This window comes from Rhincodon typus, chromosome 40 (genome assembly GCF_021869965.1).
Source record: "Rhincodon typus isolate 14 chromosome 40, sRhiTyp1.1, whole genome shotgun sequence".
In the NCBI taxonomy this organism is placed as follows: Eukaryota; Metazoa; Chordata; class Chondrichthyes; order Orectolobiformes; family Rhincodontidae; genus Rhincodon; species Rhincodon typus.
The window spans coordinates 7,455,698-7,473,296 of record NC_063371.1 but is presented as its reverse complement, the minus strand read 5'-3'; the positions used below and the strand labels follow the sequence as shown (position 1 = coordinate 7,473,296).

Below are 17,599 nucleotides of genomic sequence, written 5' to 3'. Positions count from 1 at the left end.
GGAGTACTTGATGTCATTAAGTTTCAAGCTGGAGTCACTGAGCCTTCTGCCTCAGTGGTCCTTCGTATCATCTTGTTTCAGTATTTGTTAACTGGGCATTTAATTCTGTGGTGCTTTGTTTAATGCTCGTGCTGTTTGCTTTTGAGCAACCAAAGCTATATATTTGAAGTTAGCACTTGTGGCCTAGGTCTTTTGAGTTTTCATCCTCATATCCAAAGTTTTCACACATGGAACTAATAATTAGCATTTATCTGAAATAACATTGTTAAAAGCAGCATTCTCCAGCAAATGATATTTGTGCTAAGTATTAATTGATTTGCATCAGTTCTGATGATCAGATTGTCAAGATTCTGTCTACAAAAGTTGGATCAGTTCTGAACCAAAAACAGAAATGGTTGGAGAAAGTCTGGCAGCATCTGTGGAGAGAGAAAACTGAGCTGATGTTTTGAGTCCAGTGACCCTTCTTCAGAACTATTGGTAGCTCTAAAAAGGTGATATGCTGAAGGTAGGGGAACAGAGATGTACAGGAGTAAGTGAATAGCTGAAGATGGAGCACGGAGAGAGTAAGACAGTTAGGCAGACAAAGGGACAAAGAAAAGATAATAATGTGGACCATAAGCTGGTGAAAATGGGTTACATGTCCTGAAAGCAGTCCATATCATGAGGGTGTGGGGATGGGTAAAGGACATAGAGGATCGTGTTCAGATTGAAAAATTATAGAACTTGATGTTGAGTCCTAAATGGTTCAGGGTTCCCAAGCAAACAATGAGATGCTGTACTTATAGTTCCGAAAAAAGATCACCGGACCCTTGTGCTGAGCCTCGCTGGAGCAGAGACAGAAATGTTGGCCAGGGAACACGGTGGCACGTTAAAGTGGCAGCCAACTGGAAGCTTGCGGTCATTTTTTTGATGACCATTGGATCAGCTTTGTTGTCTGCCAGTCAGAATCCTCAGTTGAGCAAGGAGGGTCAACTGTTCGTCCAAAAGCTTTTCTTTGCCATCTGGATTTAAACAAAAGAACAATGTTATACTTCAGGCTGTTATGATTGCTTTAGTGATATTGAACTGAAACTGAATCTGTGTTATAGGAGAGCCATAGCGTTAATACGATAATAAGTTATAATTTTTCAATTGGCAGCAAATCACATTGTGTTCCAAGTTGCTTTTAGACACTGTTGTGCATGCTGCCTGTAAACTCTCAGTTCCATCTTGGGAGTTGCTTCTGTTTCTGAGGGAAACTGCTTTGAATAGGAACAAATTAAGAGCATATCCTCCTTTTTCAGATGATAACATTGACGAGACGTACGGAGTGAATGTGCAGTTCGAGTCTGACGAAGAGGTGAGTGCCGTTACCTTAAAAAGTTGCTGAAACCCACTTGTAGACTTTGTAGACTGACATGGTTAGTAGGATCTGAAACTTGGTGGTTGCTACAGGGAGATAGCTGAACTATTGATTATAGATCGGTGGTGGCACAGACGGCATTATGACTGCGTGAGTGTCTAAGTGAGAATTGTTCACGCATTATGACACATGGACATATCTGCTACATGTAGTTGACATGTCGCACTGAATAGATGATTAGCAGAAGTTGGCAATTTGGCCCATGGATTTTGCTCCACTAAAGTCTTTAGACATCCTCATTCATCAGTCCACAATATTGTCAGTATAAAATGTTGCCATCTGTTTAGATTTCATTAATGAGAGATTGGTAATGACCGAGGATACCTGTAGATTGCACCTGAGGGTGTTATTTTCCTTTTTGTATTCACATTGTTTTAGTATGCCTGCTGTTTTGTATCCACTTCTTAATTCAGGAAGGTGATGAGGATGCATTTGGTGAAGTGCGTGAAGAAGCATCAGATGAGGACACGGAAGGCGAGGAAGCTGACATCAGCTGCACACTTTCGGCTAATGTAAGTCCTGCTATTAACCTTGGTGTGTTATGAACATGAAAAAAACTTGTTTTAATGAAATCACGACTTTTTGAATGAACCAGTAGAGTGAGAGTGAGCTCGTGCCATGCACCAAACTATAATAAACAGAAGTGGTGTGGATCTCCACTTAGAGTACGCTGCCTGGAGTCAAATTAAAATTTTACAGTGCTGTTAATCATACTGTCATTTCCCTGTATCTGCGAGGATTCTGTTGCTAAGAACCGTTGCAAAAGGTGAAATTTGCAAGTGCGAAGCTCATTTAAAATTAGGGTTTAAAATAGGTTTAAAATTATGGATATGTGAGTTTTGCGCACAGATGCTGAATTTTGTGGACACATTTTTTGGCACGGATAGGCAAATTTGCTATTTCTGATTTTGCAGATACCGAGTCTTATGCAGAATGCTTTATGAGCATTTCAGTGAAAGAGTGCTTTATTTTGTATTTTAGCTGGGTGCTGCTGGAGATGTGCTGAGTGCAAAAAAGAAAGACCTGCATCCTAGAGATATTGATGCTTTTTGGCTCCAGAGGCAACTCAGCCGCTTCTATGATGACGCTATTATGTCACAGAAAAAGGCTGATGAAGTCCTGGACATCCTCAAGGTGAGCTCCAAGATGCTGGAACGGTTGTCAGAAGTGGGCACTGCATTGTAAATTGAGGTTACCTGATTGTTTGAATCTGTTTTGACATTGTTGTCCTTTGTACTCAATACCCCGTTAACTTCTTAAAATCTTTAGTCAAATTTCAGTTGATAATACAGTTGGAACTGCCTACAATTGATGATTTTTAACTATGTTTCAAATTAACCTTTAACATTTCCCTCATCAGACAGCTGGTGATGACCGTGAATGTGAGAATCAACTTGTTTTGCTTCTTGGCTTCAACACTTTTGACTTCATCAAGATTCTCAGGCAGCATCGCATGATGAGTGAGTATCCTAAGGTATATGTGGATGTGTGCACGCAACAACATGTAACACCTATCTATTAAGGGAACAGCATTGAGGCACTCTCTTGGTATGCTGATAATGATTCAAACTGGTGTTCAGAAATGCACAAGTTTCTCAACTGTCTTGAACTGATGTTATTGACTGTGTGTGTCTAATCTAAAATAAGTTAGGGTTCTGCAAAACCCAGCTTCTAGCAGACGTGAGTCTCCCAACACAAATGGTACAAATGCAGTGCAAGTATCAGTTTCACTTGGCTTTTTGGGCTACTGCATCTTTGGGTATTTTTCTGAAGATGAGGCTGAGTGGAAAGAGCTCATTAGCATTTGATTCTGGCACTCACTGCCCCGTTTAGCAAAATAGATATGCTTCCACCCAGAGCATCAAATAATGCGGAAAAAAGTGCTTTCCCTCCTACCTATGCTTAGAACAAATGGTACCACGGTCAAAATAATCAATGTTTTGATCAGTCAGTCATGGATCAGTGTTTGACTGGACTGCTTGATTGTGCCACTGGTATGTCTGATCTTAGATTTCTCCTTGAGTGAAACTGTGAGGTAGATGGATGCATGGAGGAATGAGAAATGACATTGAACTTTTGAGTGGCGTTTACTTGTTAGTCAAAAATGAGAGTTTTCTGCACCTCATTTGACAGATGATGTGTATGTTTTCAGAACTGCTTTTATTATCCCACATGCTAACTGTTCTTTATTTCATCCTTGAAGTTTTGTACTGTACACTGTTGGCCAGTGCTCAGAGTGAGGCAGAGAAGGAGAGAATTCAAAATAAGATGGAGGCAGATGCAGAGCTTTCCAAAGTTCTGTACAAACTTCAAGAGACTGAAAAAGAGGACATAATTCGGGTAAGATGCAAAATAATCAGAAATCACACCAGGCCTGACCATCAATACTTCTTTGACAAATTATGACTTTTCCAGTATGTTTATCAAAAGACATTTTTTCTTTTAGGAGGAAAGATCCCGTAGAGAACGAGTTCGTCAATCCCGTGTGGATACAGATCTCGAAGCAATGGATCTTGATCGAGAAGGAGAGGTTAGACTGAGTTCAAATATAATGTTGGGATCATTTACAGCAGCAGTTTTCCTGTGACATAGATAATAAAACTAAAGCAGAAGAACAGAGATTAATTGTTGGGCACCTTGTGAAGAGAGATTTGTGGTTAATGAAAATGGTGTGGATTTTAAATTTTCGTGTGCAGTACAAAGGACGAGAGCAAGTGGGAAATATGTTCACCTGACACTAATTCTGGGGCAAGTTTGGCACGATCTCTTTGACTGTCTGAAGCCAGGGAGAATTGAAAGAACCTTAAACGGGGTTTTCTGCTCTTGATTAGTAGAATTAGTCATAGTGCCTTGGTAAAGCCCTGATTCATATTGGAATCAAGATCAGGAGATGATCTGTGAACATCAAGAAGGTTCTTAGCATTACAAACTTAAATAGTGAAAATTTAAGAACCTTTTACCTGACATGATCAGATTGAACTGCTCAAAATTATTAAGAAAATGGTCTTCGACATATTGTTCACAATGTTTGAAAGGTTTAATCGTGAGCAGAGACAAGCTTAAAAATAACAAACTATTTTGCGGTATTAAGAGAAATCAACAGGAACCTTTACTCCACGTAACTACAGTTATTTGTGTAAAATAAGACAGGCACTGTTATTGATTGTGATTGTGTGATGAGGTTCAAGTGGTACCTTGCATTCTAGCAAGGAAAAATGAGAGGTGATTATGTATACTGCCTGGAAAAAATAAAACATGAGTTGTGTAGAAACGGGAAAGTTCATTTTGTCATCCTGTCAATACATAAAACCTCAGGAGACAGCACTGGGGTTGACACCACCTTGAGGTTTAGAGCAGAGTGCTTTAATTCTTTGCCTTGTGCCTGAAACTCTATACAATGTAAATGTAACTTGAAAAGATGATTTTTAGTTCAAGTGAAATGTGGATTCAGATTTCACCTTGGTGTTATTGGCCTTTCTGTGCCAGTGAAGAGCTCTGAGGAAGAGCATTGTCAATATAGTGTCAGTCTGTGACATGAAGTGCATTGTCAGGCTATTTACTGAATTTACATTTGTCTGAATATCCAGTAAAAAAAATTATCTATGCCAGGAGAACTTGTGATGACGTATTGGCATGTCACTGGTGATCATGGATAACACTCCTCCATTGCGGTAAATGCTTCCTTTGACAAAGATAATTTTGTGGTTTCTGTTAATTCGACTGTTCATTCTTTTAGATTCTGGCTCCCAGACAGGTTCTGGATTTGGAGGATCTGGCCTTTGCACAGGGGAGTCATCTAATGGCAAACAAGCGATGCCAGCTACCTGATGGTTCATTCCGCAAGCAACGCAAAGGGTACGAGGAGGTGCATGTACCAGCTCTTAAACCAAAGCCATTCAGCTCAGATGAGGTGAGAGATCAGTGTACAGTCTTCGTTCGATTGTAGCAGCTCTTGTTTGTCAGTATTGATTCATAATCAGCTGCTAAGTGGCATTGCTGATGATGACAAACATACTCTGTCAACTCTGGAGATGTAAATTAGAAACTGGAAACGCATAGCAGGCCATTCAGTATCCGAAATGCAATTCTGTCTTTTCTGCGAGATTCTGCGCAAGTTTAGTGACATGAAAAGTAAGACGCAAACAATTTCTCCTCAACAATTGAAATGATTATGAATTGAAGCTGCCACCGAAGTGCAGAGGCGTGTCCTCGGACTGAGAGGAGTGGTCACTATCATGCTCAAACACAGCATTACTGTATTCTGATTGTGTACATTGAATCTGGATATGTTAGAGAAATGTTGAAGAACCAGTGAGATTGGGATATTGTTGCTTTGTTTTTCTGCTCAGTATTTGATTATTTCTTATCTTGTAGCAACTGATATCTGTAGAGAAGATGCCAAAGTACACGCAAGCAGCATTTGAAGGCTTCAAAACACTGAATCGGATTCAAAGTAAGCTGTGCAAAGCAGCAATGGAAACTGATGAAAACCTGCTACTGTGTGCTCCTACTGTGAGTAAACACTAACTTAGACTGTTCATCTGTCTGATTATGTATCCCTGTGGAGAATGTGATGAACACCTTGGAATTGGCTATCAGTTTATGCACCATGGCTGTGAGTACCTGTTTTTAAATCTGAATCTAAGTAATGTTTTTTTCCTACACTTGTAGGGTGCTGGCAAGACAAATGTGGCTCTGATGTGCATGTTACGTGAGATTGGGAAACACATTAATATGGATGGAACCATCAATGTCGATGACTTCAAGATTATTTACATTGCACCTATGAGATCCCTGGTTCAGGAGATGGTGGGCAGTTTTAGTAAGGTGAGGACGGGTGTCTGAAGATTCATCTACCCAGCACAGTCTTCAAAAACAAGAGTAACTTGGTTATGTCAACATTAGATACATTTCTTTTGCTTTGCATCAAGTGTTACTTGATATAGAAGCTTTGTAGATGTGATATTGGTCTAGAAATCCAAAGACCTGGACCAATAATCATCTTAACACATGAGTGATAACACAGCACTTTTGTGAATTTGATTTCAGTAAATCAATTGATTCAGATGAACTGACATCAAATGCTGGTAACAGTAATGGGAGGGAAAAAAATTATCACAAAGAATAACAGCTACTCAAAGAAATGACTCGCCACAACCATTATTGCCTTGAGGGTAGTTGATGATGACCAATAAATGCTGCCCTTGCTAGCACCATGTACAGCCCAGAAGTGAAATAACTGAAACAAATGATTGATTTTTTGATTTTTTGATTTCTTGACATATGGACAAAAAAATTAAGAGCAGGTTTAGGCCATTTGGCCCATGGGGCCTGGTCCACCATTTAATTAGATAATGGCCGATCTGATCATGGCCTCAGTACCACATTCTGGCCTATGCAGGGTGGCATGTGACTCCTTTGTTGGTCAAATTCTGTGTACTTCTGCCTTAATATTCATTGACCACCACCGCTGCTCTTTGGGCCAGAGTTCCACTGACACTCGAGCATCTCAGGCAAACCAATTCTGTCCATCTTTGTTTTAAATGGGTAGTCCTTAAGTTTTAAGTGGATGATTCTTCATTTTTAAAATGTCCCCGACTTCCACTCCCTCCCACAAGAGGAGTTATCCATTGAGCACCCATTTTCTGAAGTTGCCTCAGGATCATGTGATTCAGTCTGAATACTTGCCACTCTTGTAAGTAACAACAGATGCAGGTCCAACCTGTCCAACATTACCTAATGTGAGATGAACACAATCTCTCCCTTTTCCTGCCCGCTTCCTCAAACACGTAACCAACCCCAGAAATGAGAAGAGTGAACCTTCTCTGTCTGCTTCTTGTGAATTTCTATCCTTTCACAGTACTACACCTGTGGTCTCACCAGTCGCCTCTATCACTACAGCAAGATGGTCTGACAGTTCCGTTCCCTGTTATTGTATGTGAATTAGCACAAACTACCTTTAATATTGCAACATAAGAAATCGCATAGACAATCAAAGTTAAAGAATTCTTCAAGGTTTATTGCATGTAGCAACCAATATAAGACACATGAAACCTCAGAACTCAACGTAGCTATCACCGATTAATGGTGGACTTTAGCTACAACTTCACCCGACAGTGTCTGTCTGTGGCTATGTCCAGTGTTTAATCCTTGTGCAGTGTGGTTCTGACATTAGTAAGGAGGACTTTGCAGCTTTCTGTCGTTGTCTGAAGCAGTCCCTTGGTCGATGCCAGGTGGTCTGTACGGTTTCATTTCTTCCTTGAGACTTCATAGTGATTGATACAATTGAGTGGCTTGCTGGGCCATTTCAGAGGGCAGTTGAGAGTCAAATAGTTGCTGTGGCTCTCGAGTCACAGGTAGGTCAGACCAGGTGAGGATGGCAGATTTTTTTTCCTTGAGGAATATGAGTGAACCATATGGCTTTTTTGCAGCAATCGGCAGGATTTCATGGTCATCAGTAGATTCTTAATTCCAGCTTTTGTTAAAATTGAATTCAAATTCCACCATCTGCTCTGACAGGATTCGAACCCGGGTCCCCACAACATGAGCTGAGTTTCTGGATTAATAGCCGGGCAACAGTAGCAGTAGGCCAGTGCGTCCCCAGAATATCACGTGCCCTCCTGCACAAATCTGTTCTTATCTTCACCTGACTTGTATCCATTCGTCAATGATCCATTAATTCCAAGCCCAAGACCTAAGGAATGAAGGACATGAGCTGAGATAAAAGACGAGAAGAAACAAGAACAATAGGCTGGATGAAGCAGTTGGAATGCAGGATTTTCACTTAGTTCATTGGGTAGAGGCAGAAGGGGCCTGGTAGAATCAGCACAATTGAGGTTGAAGGTGATTTTTAATGGTCAAAATAAAAGCAGTGGAGATTTCATGAAGTTGAGTGAAATGTATGAGGTCATAGAGGAGCACATAAAAACTGGCTTATCTTGTTTTGATGTTGACCTCGGATTGGTTGTCACACTTTTGGGTTTAAATTCCAATCGTAAAAGGTGTCAGCATAGTCTGAGCTGTAACGTCAGTGCACCAGTGATGGAGTGTTTCGTTGTAGGCTGTTGTCTACCTGCAGATAGATATAAAACAAACCATTTCATGATTTGAAAAAGAATGTTGAATCTATCCTGGTGTCTGAACCAACATTTATGCTACAACTAACACTGATCACCAACACACACTGATCACCATTTGATTTACCACTGTGCAGTGTTGGTGTGTCTCGTATGGCTGCTGCCAAAGTAACAGAATCATGAAAAGATGAAGTGCTTTGGGATAACTGAGGATGCAAGTCTCTTCTTCACCTTGGCACCCAGCACCCAAAGGAGAGCACAAAAATTGTGGAATAATCATTGGATGCTGATCTTTCTCAGTGGTCACAATATTTGAAGGCTGCATTGCCTGGGCCATTTGAAGAATCTCTGCAAAAGCACTTCAGTGTCTTTCAACTTTGAATAACAGCCACTTGAATTGTTCAACTTGAAACAGCTATGATATTCGGGATTGAATTAATAACTTTGCTGACCTGATGAGTTCACACCGTTTTGTGTTTCGGCTGACAGCGTTTAGCAAGTTACGGGATCAGTGTCGCAGAGCTGACAGGGGACCATCAACTGTGTAAAGAGGAAATCACTGCAACCCAGGTGATTGTGTGCACCCCAGAGAAGTGGGATATCATTACTCGCAAGGGAGGAGAGCGCACCTACACGCAAATTGTGCGACTCATGATAATTGTGAGTATGCAATTAAGTGCAAGAATTTTTGACCTTGCAATAGTGTTGATGTATATTTCACTTCCTAATTGGTGTGAATTGCAGGATGTAGTGCTCCTAATTGAAAACCCCCCTCGAGGTCACCACATAGCATGTTGAACTGTCACTGGTTTGTGCTACTTTTGTAAAAATGGGGGCTGAAGCATATGGGCAGAGTGAAGTAAAAAGCATTTTTTATTGCATCTAACTGCTCTCCCAACTTGACTTGGGAGTACTTAATAATATTGATATTAGAAACATGAAATGAAAGTAGTTTTGTACCTCCGTTTCGATAACCCTCTTAGCAGAAAACAGCTAGTCCCTTTGCTTTACAGAAAACTGAAAGAACTGCAGATGCTGGAAATCAGCAACAAGAACAGAAATTGGCGGAAAAACTCAGCAGGTTCTGAAGAAGGGTCACTGGACCTGAAAAGTTAACTGCTATCTGTCCACACATGCTGCCAGACCTGCTGAGTTTTTCCAGCAACTTGTTTTTGTCCTTTGCTTTACAGGCTTGTCAGAAAATGATTATACCTTGACTTTTCTTCCTCAGGATGAGATTCACCTCCTGCATGATGATCGTGGTCCAGTATTAGAGGCTTTAGTTGCCAGGACAATTAGGAACATTGAGATGACTCAAGAAGATGTGCGATTAGTTGGGTTGAGTGCCACACTGCCTAATTATGAAGATGTTGCAACTCTTCTGAGAGTTGATCCAGCTAAAGGTCTTTTCTACTTTGATAACAGGTACTTCATACCAGCACTGAGATTGTGCCTTATGCTTATACATGATATCCTTTTCTGTTTAGGACAAGAGTGATTGGCAAGTGATTTGGAACTGTTTTATGCATACCAGTTTAGATTTAATATGGCTGGGTTGTGGATCAGTGTTTATCATTATGACCATATTGGCAGTACTTAGAAAAGGTTTTGGGAGAGGAGGAAGAGTCTGAACACAAAAGCAAAACGCTGTTCAAACAATAAGATGCAGTTCACAATGGGGAATGTAGTCTTCATTTTAAGCAGAATGTCACTTTACTGCATGGAGTATTCATTGCAGTGTCTTTCACCCAGTTTTCGTCCTGTTCCTCTGGAGCAGACCTACGTTGGAATAACAGAAAAGAAAGCCATCAAACGTTTCCAGATTATGAATGAGATTGTGTATGAGAAGGTGATGGAGCACGCTGGAAAAAATCAGGTCAGTGATCTTGTCTGGAAATATCGATTGTATTCCCATCCCACCACTACCCAAGAGGTACCACACTTGGATTATCACTGACAGGCCAGGACTCTCAAACTTGGCTGAATGTCTACGTGCCTCACTTGAGATCGAATTTCTGTGTCTCACCAAAGCTAAGCTCTTTCCTTAAGTCTTGGTTTGATATCGCCAACAATGGGAGCAGTTGCCACCATTATTGTCCACTCTGCAGGGGCAAGTAACACCTCCATTGCCATTTCATTGCAGTCCACGCAAAATCCTTCAGGGTGTTATCACCATTTAACCACTGAAGGTTCTTAGATGAAGATCTGGAATGCTAGTCAGATTACCCCAGAAATGACTTGACAGATTTTTGACCTGTCGTTAATAGTGGTAAGAAGTTGCAGTCCAATGATATATGAAACATGCCCAAACAATTGTGGATGAAAAAGCTGACAAAGAGCAAGAGATTATAGTGCATATAGTGTTTGTGAGGTAGTTTGATGGGATGAGTTGGGACAGTCATAGAAGAAAGAACAGTTCAGCATGCAAACAGCCCCTTCAGCCCAACAGACAAGAATAAAACTGGCTTCACCATCCCTTTGTCTCCACTAATCTCTTTGTGGTGGAGATGGTTTCAGGACTTGGAACACATGAGATAAGACTGCCAACTTCTTTTTGTCCAGAGAATATAGCATGTATTTCATTTTTAATCCGACCAGCTCTCTGTCCACCTGAAAACCCCCTCCAGGAAATGGTAAGATTCAAGTCTGCCATTCCCCTGTTCTGTGCCCTGTCTCTTCCTCCAGTTCATCCTGCTTATATTTTACTCTGTTTCTGGCTTCTCTTCAAGTCTGACTTGATGATTTGTTTCAGGTGCTGGTATTTGTTCACTCCCGTAAAGAAACGGGAAAGACAGCACGTGCAATACGAGATATGTGCCTGGAGAAAGACACATTGGGTTTGTTCCTGCGAGAAGGATCAGCCTCCACAGAGGTGCTACGCACAGAGGCAGAGCAATGTAAGGTATGGAGCTGTGATCTTGACCAGTCTTTCTGGAACTGGTACTATGCAGCAAAGGTGTTTTTTTTTTCCATTCAGTTGTAAGCACTGTACCACATTCCATTCCTACATTTGTTCCAGTATTCTACAAACATAGAAGTTGATTTGGTGTTCTCCTACTCATTGAGAACAACTTCAAAAGACAATGTGGAACTTCTTTACTATGCTTTTAACCTAAGGAAATTGGCCAAGGCAAGAGAAAATAAATCGTTGCTATCCTTGGAAAAACAATGCCAACTGTGCTTGCGTCATTTATGCTGGGCTTTCCGTATCTCAGCATCGTTCATACTGAGTTTGAAATAAAAGCAAAGCTTAAAACTTGGAATTGGATCAATTTAGATGCTTACACACAGACTGCACGTTTATTGCTTTTGTTTCAGATTTCTTTCACAGTCTGTCTGTATTTTCCCTTATAAAATCTATGTATGCCTCTGTTGTAGAATCTGGAACTGAAGGACCTGCTTCCATACAGTTTTGCTATTCACCACGCTGGTATGACAAGGGTGGATCGAACACTGGTGGAGGATTTATTTGCTGACAGACACATTCAGGTAATAGGTTCTTGCATGGTGTCACACAACATTGTTTCCTTGGCTGTGCTATATATGTTGTAGATTCTGTGTAAATGGTCTGAGATGGGAAAGTCTTTGTGCCTTGTCTGTTTCAACACCTATGTCTTTCAAAAAAAATAGTGACCCTTGGTTGTGGTGGACTCAGTGTAGCTCAGTTGCAAACATCCTGCTGTCTGACCTTTGCCATTAGACTAGTCTCTGTTCGATGCACTGGGCTACCCAGGCGAGCAGTGCATGTACAGCATGAATGCGGAAGGAAAGAACTTGCATGGACAATGCTGTTCATAAATCCTGGACATCTCAAAGCACTTCACAGGCATTTGAAATTCAACTACTCTGGTGGTAAACGCACATATGGCCCTTGAATGGTCGCAAGATGTTCCTCTAAGAGCCAAAAGACAGCTGAACAGCACGATGCCTTTAGTGTGGAACCACTTGAATCTTCACTGGACAAACCTGTCCCCCCACCTGTACATATTTGCTTTATGCACAAAGTTGACAGCAACTTACGTAAATCTTTCGTGAACTGTCCTGCGTCTGTACTGCTCCATTGTGAGTAACTGTGTCAGCCCACATTTTGAATAGTGTTGCTGGATGGGTTCTTTGTGAACTTAACCCTGTGAATAAAAGAACAAAAATGCAAACCAAATCAGTCAGATTGCAGACAAAATGTGGGATAGAGAGAGAAACAAATAGCAATCTTCCTCTGAGGTAGTAAGAACTGCCGATGCTGGAGTCAGGAATAACACAGTACGGAGCTGGAGGAACGCAGCAGGTCAGGCAGCATCAGAGGAGCAGGAAAGCTGACGTTTCGGGTCGGGATCCTTCTTCAGAAATGGGCTGAAGAAGGTTTCTGAAGAAGGGTCCTGCCATGAAACGTCAAATTTCCTGCTTCTCTGATGCTGCCTGACCTGCTGTGTTCCTCCAGCTCGACACTGTGTTCTGCAGTCTTCCTCTGTACACTGTATATCAGTCTTTACTGTCTTTATATTTTGCAGAATGCAGTCTCATGTCTCCTATTGTCCAGAATAAGAATGGAAATAATGTTCCTGCTGCAGTACGAAATTTTACCCCTTAATGTTGAATTGAACATATAATCTGAGTTGAAACTAATGTACTTTGCATTCAGGTGCTGGTCTCCACAGCAACTCTGGCCTGGGGCGTGAATCTACCTGCGCACACAGTTATTATCAAAGGGACACAGGTATACAGCCCAGAGAAGGGACGCTGGACTGAGTTGGGTGCACTGGATGTACTTCAGGTGATGTAATTTGAATCATTTTGAACAATGTGGTGTTTTAGAAAACAGCTTCAGAAGTTCCATATACATGATCCAGAGTCAATGCATGAGCATGCCACAACTTGCACTACTCAAAACTTCTACTTCTACTGATAGCTAACTTCTGATCTGCTCACGTTTATAATAAAATACATTTTTTCTTACAGATGTTGGGCCGTGCAGGGCGACCACAGTACGATACGAAAGGTGAGGGTATCCTTATCACGTCACATGGTGAGCTGCAGTATTACCTATCCCTTCTCAACCAGCAGCTGCCCATTGAAAGCCAGATGATCACAAGACTCCCTGACATGCTCAATGCTGAGATTGTCCTTGGAAATGTCCAGACGGCAAAGGTGAGAAATGAGTATTTCATTCTTGGTCCTACCTAAGCTTATCCTGGCTAAGACATGTCAAGTACCGGCCACTCACTGGGGGTTGACCAGGGCTCCCAGAGGTGATTGTTAAGGTATTGTACTATCAAAATCTGAACTCGGCAACTTTTGATCTTGCAGGATGCTATTAACTGGCTGGGGTACACATACCTGTACATTCGCATGTTGCGAACCCCAACTCTCTATGGGATCTCGCATGATGAGCTAAAGAGTGACCCCCTATTGGAACAACGCAGACTGGACCTTATCCACACCGCTGCTATCATCCTTGACAAAAATAACCTTGTGAAATATGACAAAAAGGGTGGCAACTTCCAGGTAAGGATTACACGCTCTCATGTCCAACAGTGGTGGTCTGTCTGAAATTTTGAAATAGTACTCAGTACAAAACTGATGTTAACAGTGACTTCAGATAGCTGATGATATTTGACCAGCATAAGTCTGCAAATATATTATTGGCTTATGGATTTAAATTGCTGTTTATTGTAGAGAGAAGCTGATGAACATGTAAATATTACGTTGTTCAATACTGACAATCATTCTTCATCAGATGCTTTGTTCCTTCATTGTTATAATTTGAAACCATTTTATGTGTAGGTGACTGATCTAGGCCGGATTGCAAGTCACTATTACATTACACATGAAAGTATGGCAACGTACAATCAGCTTTTGAAACCCACCCTGAGTGAGATCGAGCTCTTTAGAGTATTTTCACTGTCCTCCGAGTTCAAGAACATCAGTGTCAGAGAGGTGAGTATGAATGTTCTTGAAGCATTATAGGATTACTGTGCCCAGAATTCTGTATTCTGACTGTAAACAAAGCATTGAACACCACTTAATGGACTCCCACTGAGGTTGCAGTCCTTTAATTCAAGGATGACATCCACTCATAACAGTTTCTCTCTTAGATCTTTGTGACTGAGAAAGCTGATTTGAAAACTGCGTACCTTGGCAGACATGGCGCAGGACATCGATCTTGTGGGCTCTCAATAAAGGTCCGCTGCCCTGCTGTAAACGCATAGCTAATCGCATAAGCTGATATGTTTATGCCACCATGTTACAGCAGGAGCAGCAGACACCAAAATGTACCCAAAACATATCTGTATGAATTGACTTTCAGAACCGGTGAAATTGGAGGTGTCAGCCAACTTAGTTTGGAAGCCCAAATGGTTTGGCTTGATCCATCTTTAGAAGGTTTATTCAGAGCATCTGCAGCAGCAGATTGCCCAGCAGTTAATTTTATGCCACTTTATCTGACTCACTGATGTTTCACCTTTTAATCACCCCTCAGGAGGAGAAACTTGAGTTGCAGAAGTTGTTGGAACGCGTTCCTATTCCTGTCAAGGAGAGTATTGAGGAGCCGAGTGCGAAGGTAATGGGAACAATCTGACAACTTTTGTGGCTGTCTTAGATATAACTAATCTGCTGTAAGTGGCAACTGACGACCTGGAACGGAGAGGTTGCGGAATGGAAATTGAAATGTACATTTAAGCACATGTACTATACAAACTAAAAACCTTGGGTCTCAAAGAACAAGCACTATCTGTCTGTCTGACCCTCCCTCCCATCTTCCTTTGTTTTTGTGTTTCAAAAAAGAAAGAAGTCCTGAACATGAGTGTCTTTACTTTTGGGAAAAAATAATCCATAGTTCTTTGTATTTTCCTGGAGAGCATAGAGAGGTACAGACAAACCTTAGAATTGTTACAACATAGAAGGAGGCCATTCAGCATGTCGTTTCTGTGCCACATCTCCGGAGGAGCAATTCACCAATCCCACTCCTCCGTGAGTCTTTCACTTTCTTCCTTTTCAGATAACCCGTTCCCGAATGTTTTGTTTAAACCTGCCCCAGCTCATGTTTCAGCAGTGTGTTCCAGATCCTCAACATGTGCTAAGTGAAATCTTTGTGTGTCACCGGTGCTTCAGTCTTGTGCTGTCTTGTTCTCAATGATTCCAAGGAAACAGCTTCTCCCTGTCTACTGTGTCCAGACCTTTCGTGACTTTGAATAGCTTTTGTCAATCCTCTCTTAACCTTCTCTTGTCCAAGAAGAACAGTCCTAACATTTCAAATCCACCAACATAACTTAATCACTTCCTACTCTTTGGAATCACTTTTGAGATTTTTTTTTTTTGTTGCACCCTTGCTGATGCCTTCACAACTTTTTAAAGGTGTAACATCCAGAAATAGACATAGTCCTACAGTTGATAACAGTGCTTGATGACAGTTTAACTTCACTTCCTTGCTTTGCACATAAAATTTGTTAATTTGGTTATCTGGGCACGCAATAACCAACCTGGGGATTTTCTGACTGTATATTAGATGCTGCTCCTCCTCTTGAGTTCTCTGCCCAAATGCAGGTCCAACCTCCAGCACCATGACTTGAAACATTGGGTAGGGCAAAAAGGCAGGTCCCAAATCCAGCCCATGCTGGAGCAAAAATCACCTGCTGCTGCAGCAGTCTGATTCATGCCAGCAACTCGCCATCTGACCCATGAAGTAACCAAGGGTAATTGTGGCAATATGCACTTGTAGCTGCAGTTTCTGGCATGGAGCTGTGTGAATGGTGATGACGTAAACTCAAAAGTCGTTCCATTACGTTACTGGTAAAGATACTTTCCCACTCATGCCAACTGTCATTTCCCTACGTTTGAAGTTGAAGTTGATACATGTTTGGCCATGTTGCGAGGCAGTGTTCTTAGCTCTCGAGACCTGGACGAGGACCTGAACCTGCAGCTTAGACTTTGATATCGATAATTGGAATTGATAATTGTGCATTTTGGGAAAAGATGGTTTTCTCTGGGTTTCTGTTGGCAATGCTGTGACTGTAGATTGGTGCACGTGTGTTTGGTGGGTGATGTGACTTGGCATTCCGCAGTGTCGGCATGGTTGGCAATATGGTGCTTGATAGCCGCTGTGATTCTGCTTTTTCAGATCAATGTGTTGCTTCAAGCCTACATCTCCCAGCTGAAGTTGGAGGGGTTTGCACTGATGGCCGATATGGTCTACGTGACTCAGGTAAGCTTCATATGGTGCATTGGATGTGATACAGTTCAGTAGTTAGTTCAAACATTTCTTTGATAGTGGCGTAAAAAAGAATGGTTTGCTTCTAATTATGTTCTGTAATTTATACATTTTGTGATGGGTGGGATTTGATGCATTGAGCAATTCCCAAAGAGGTTAGCTGAGGGCGACTTACTGAGCCCATTTGTATTTTAAAGGTCTGTCATTTTTCTTTTCATGTGTTTTAGTCTGCAGGCCGCCTGATGCGCTGTATATTTGAGATCGTCCTTAATCGAGGCTGGGCTCAGCTGACAGACAAGACTGTCAATCTCTGCAAAATGATTGATAAACGAATGTAAGAAATGTGCACAAAATGATATCCCATGTTCACAGGGGAAAAATGATCATCTAATTGCAAAACTCAAATATTGTCGGTAGCTCGTTCTCTATCCACCTCTGGTCACTGCAGTGTTCTTCGAACAAGCGATGTTCATGCTGAGTTTGACTGTTTTAAAGATTTAGTTCAGTCATCAAGTCACCCCCAGCATGTACATCATGGGTGAGATATGAAGAAAAGTTTCCTGTCATGTTAGCCTGGTGTCAGTGTCCTCTTCAAGTCAGAACCTTGCAACTTCCACTATAAACTTGCCCTTTTTCTCTTGCTTATATATAGCACAGAGGATGTCATTCACACAAATGCACTATCCAAAGATATGACACTGCAGTATTGCTCTCTTGGATTGTCAAAAGCCATCATTTCAATGTGAAATTAAAGCTAGATCCTGTCTTCATACATCAGCGAATGTTAAGAAATGCAAGTTTTTTGTCCAACACTATGCATCAATATAAGGAGAGCAGCCCTCCAGAGCATGTGGCATTTTATCACATCAACCGTATGTGACTTCACAGTTAGATGCCCGTATAATGGTGAATGTTGGT

General features: G+C 41.4%; 1 protein-coding gene across 1 annotated transcript in view; it reads left to right on the top strand.

The window, feature by feature from the left end:
- Positions 1-17,599, top strand: part of snrnp200 (small nuclear ribonucleoprotein 200 (U5)) — a 34,765-nt gene that overhangs the window by 3,375 nt on the left and 13,791 nt on the right. Inside the window, exons 5-25 of the mRNA XM_048618532.1 lie at positions 1,284-1,339; positions 1,816-1,914; positions 2,384-2,536; positions 2,763-2,862; positions 3,606-3,742; positions 3,849-3,932; positions 5,139-5,312; positions 5,777-5,914; positions 6,074-6,229; positions 8,968-9,138; positions 9,710-9,903; positions 10,231-10,354; positions 11,231-11,380; positions 11,857-11,967; positions 13,118-13,249; positions 13,435-13,623; positions 13,783-13,980; positions 14,260-14,412; positions 14,954-15,034; positions 16,592-16,675; positions 16,909-17,015. Of these exons, the coding sequence (XP_048474489.1) occupies positions 1,284-1,339; positions 1,816-1,914; positions 2,384-2,536; positions 2,763-2,862; positions 3,606-3,742; positions 3,849-3,932; positions 5,139-5,312; positions 5,777-5,914; positions 6,074-6,229; positions 8,968-9,138; positions 9,710-9,903; positions 10,231-10,354; positions 11,231-11,380; positions 11,857-11,967; positions 13,118-13,249; positions 13,435-13,623; positions 13,783-13,980; positions 14,260-14,412; positions 14,954-15,034; positions 16,592-16,675; positions 16,909-17,015 (2,791 nt within the window). The remainder of the gene's footprint in view (positions 1-1,283; positions 1,340-1,815; positions 1,915-2,383; positions 2,537-2,762; positions 2,863-3,605; positions 3,743-3,848; positions 3,933-5,138; positions 5,313-5,776; positions 5,915-6,073; positions 6,230-8,967; positions 9,139-9,709; positions 9,904-10,230; positions 10,355-11,230; positions 11,381-11,856; positions 11,968-13,117; positions 13,250-13,434; positions 13,624-13,782; positions 13,981-14,259; positions 14,413-14,953; positions 15,035-16,591; positions 16,676-16,908; positions 17,016-17,599) is intronic.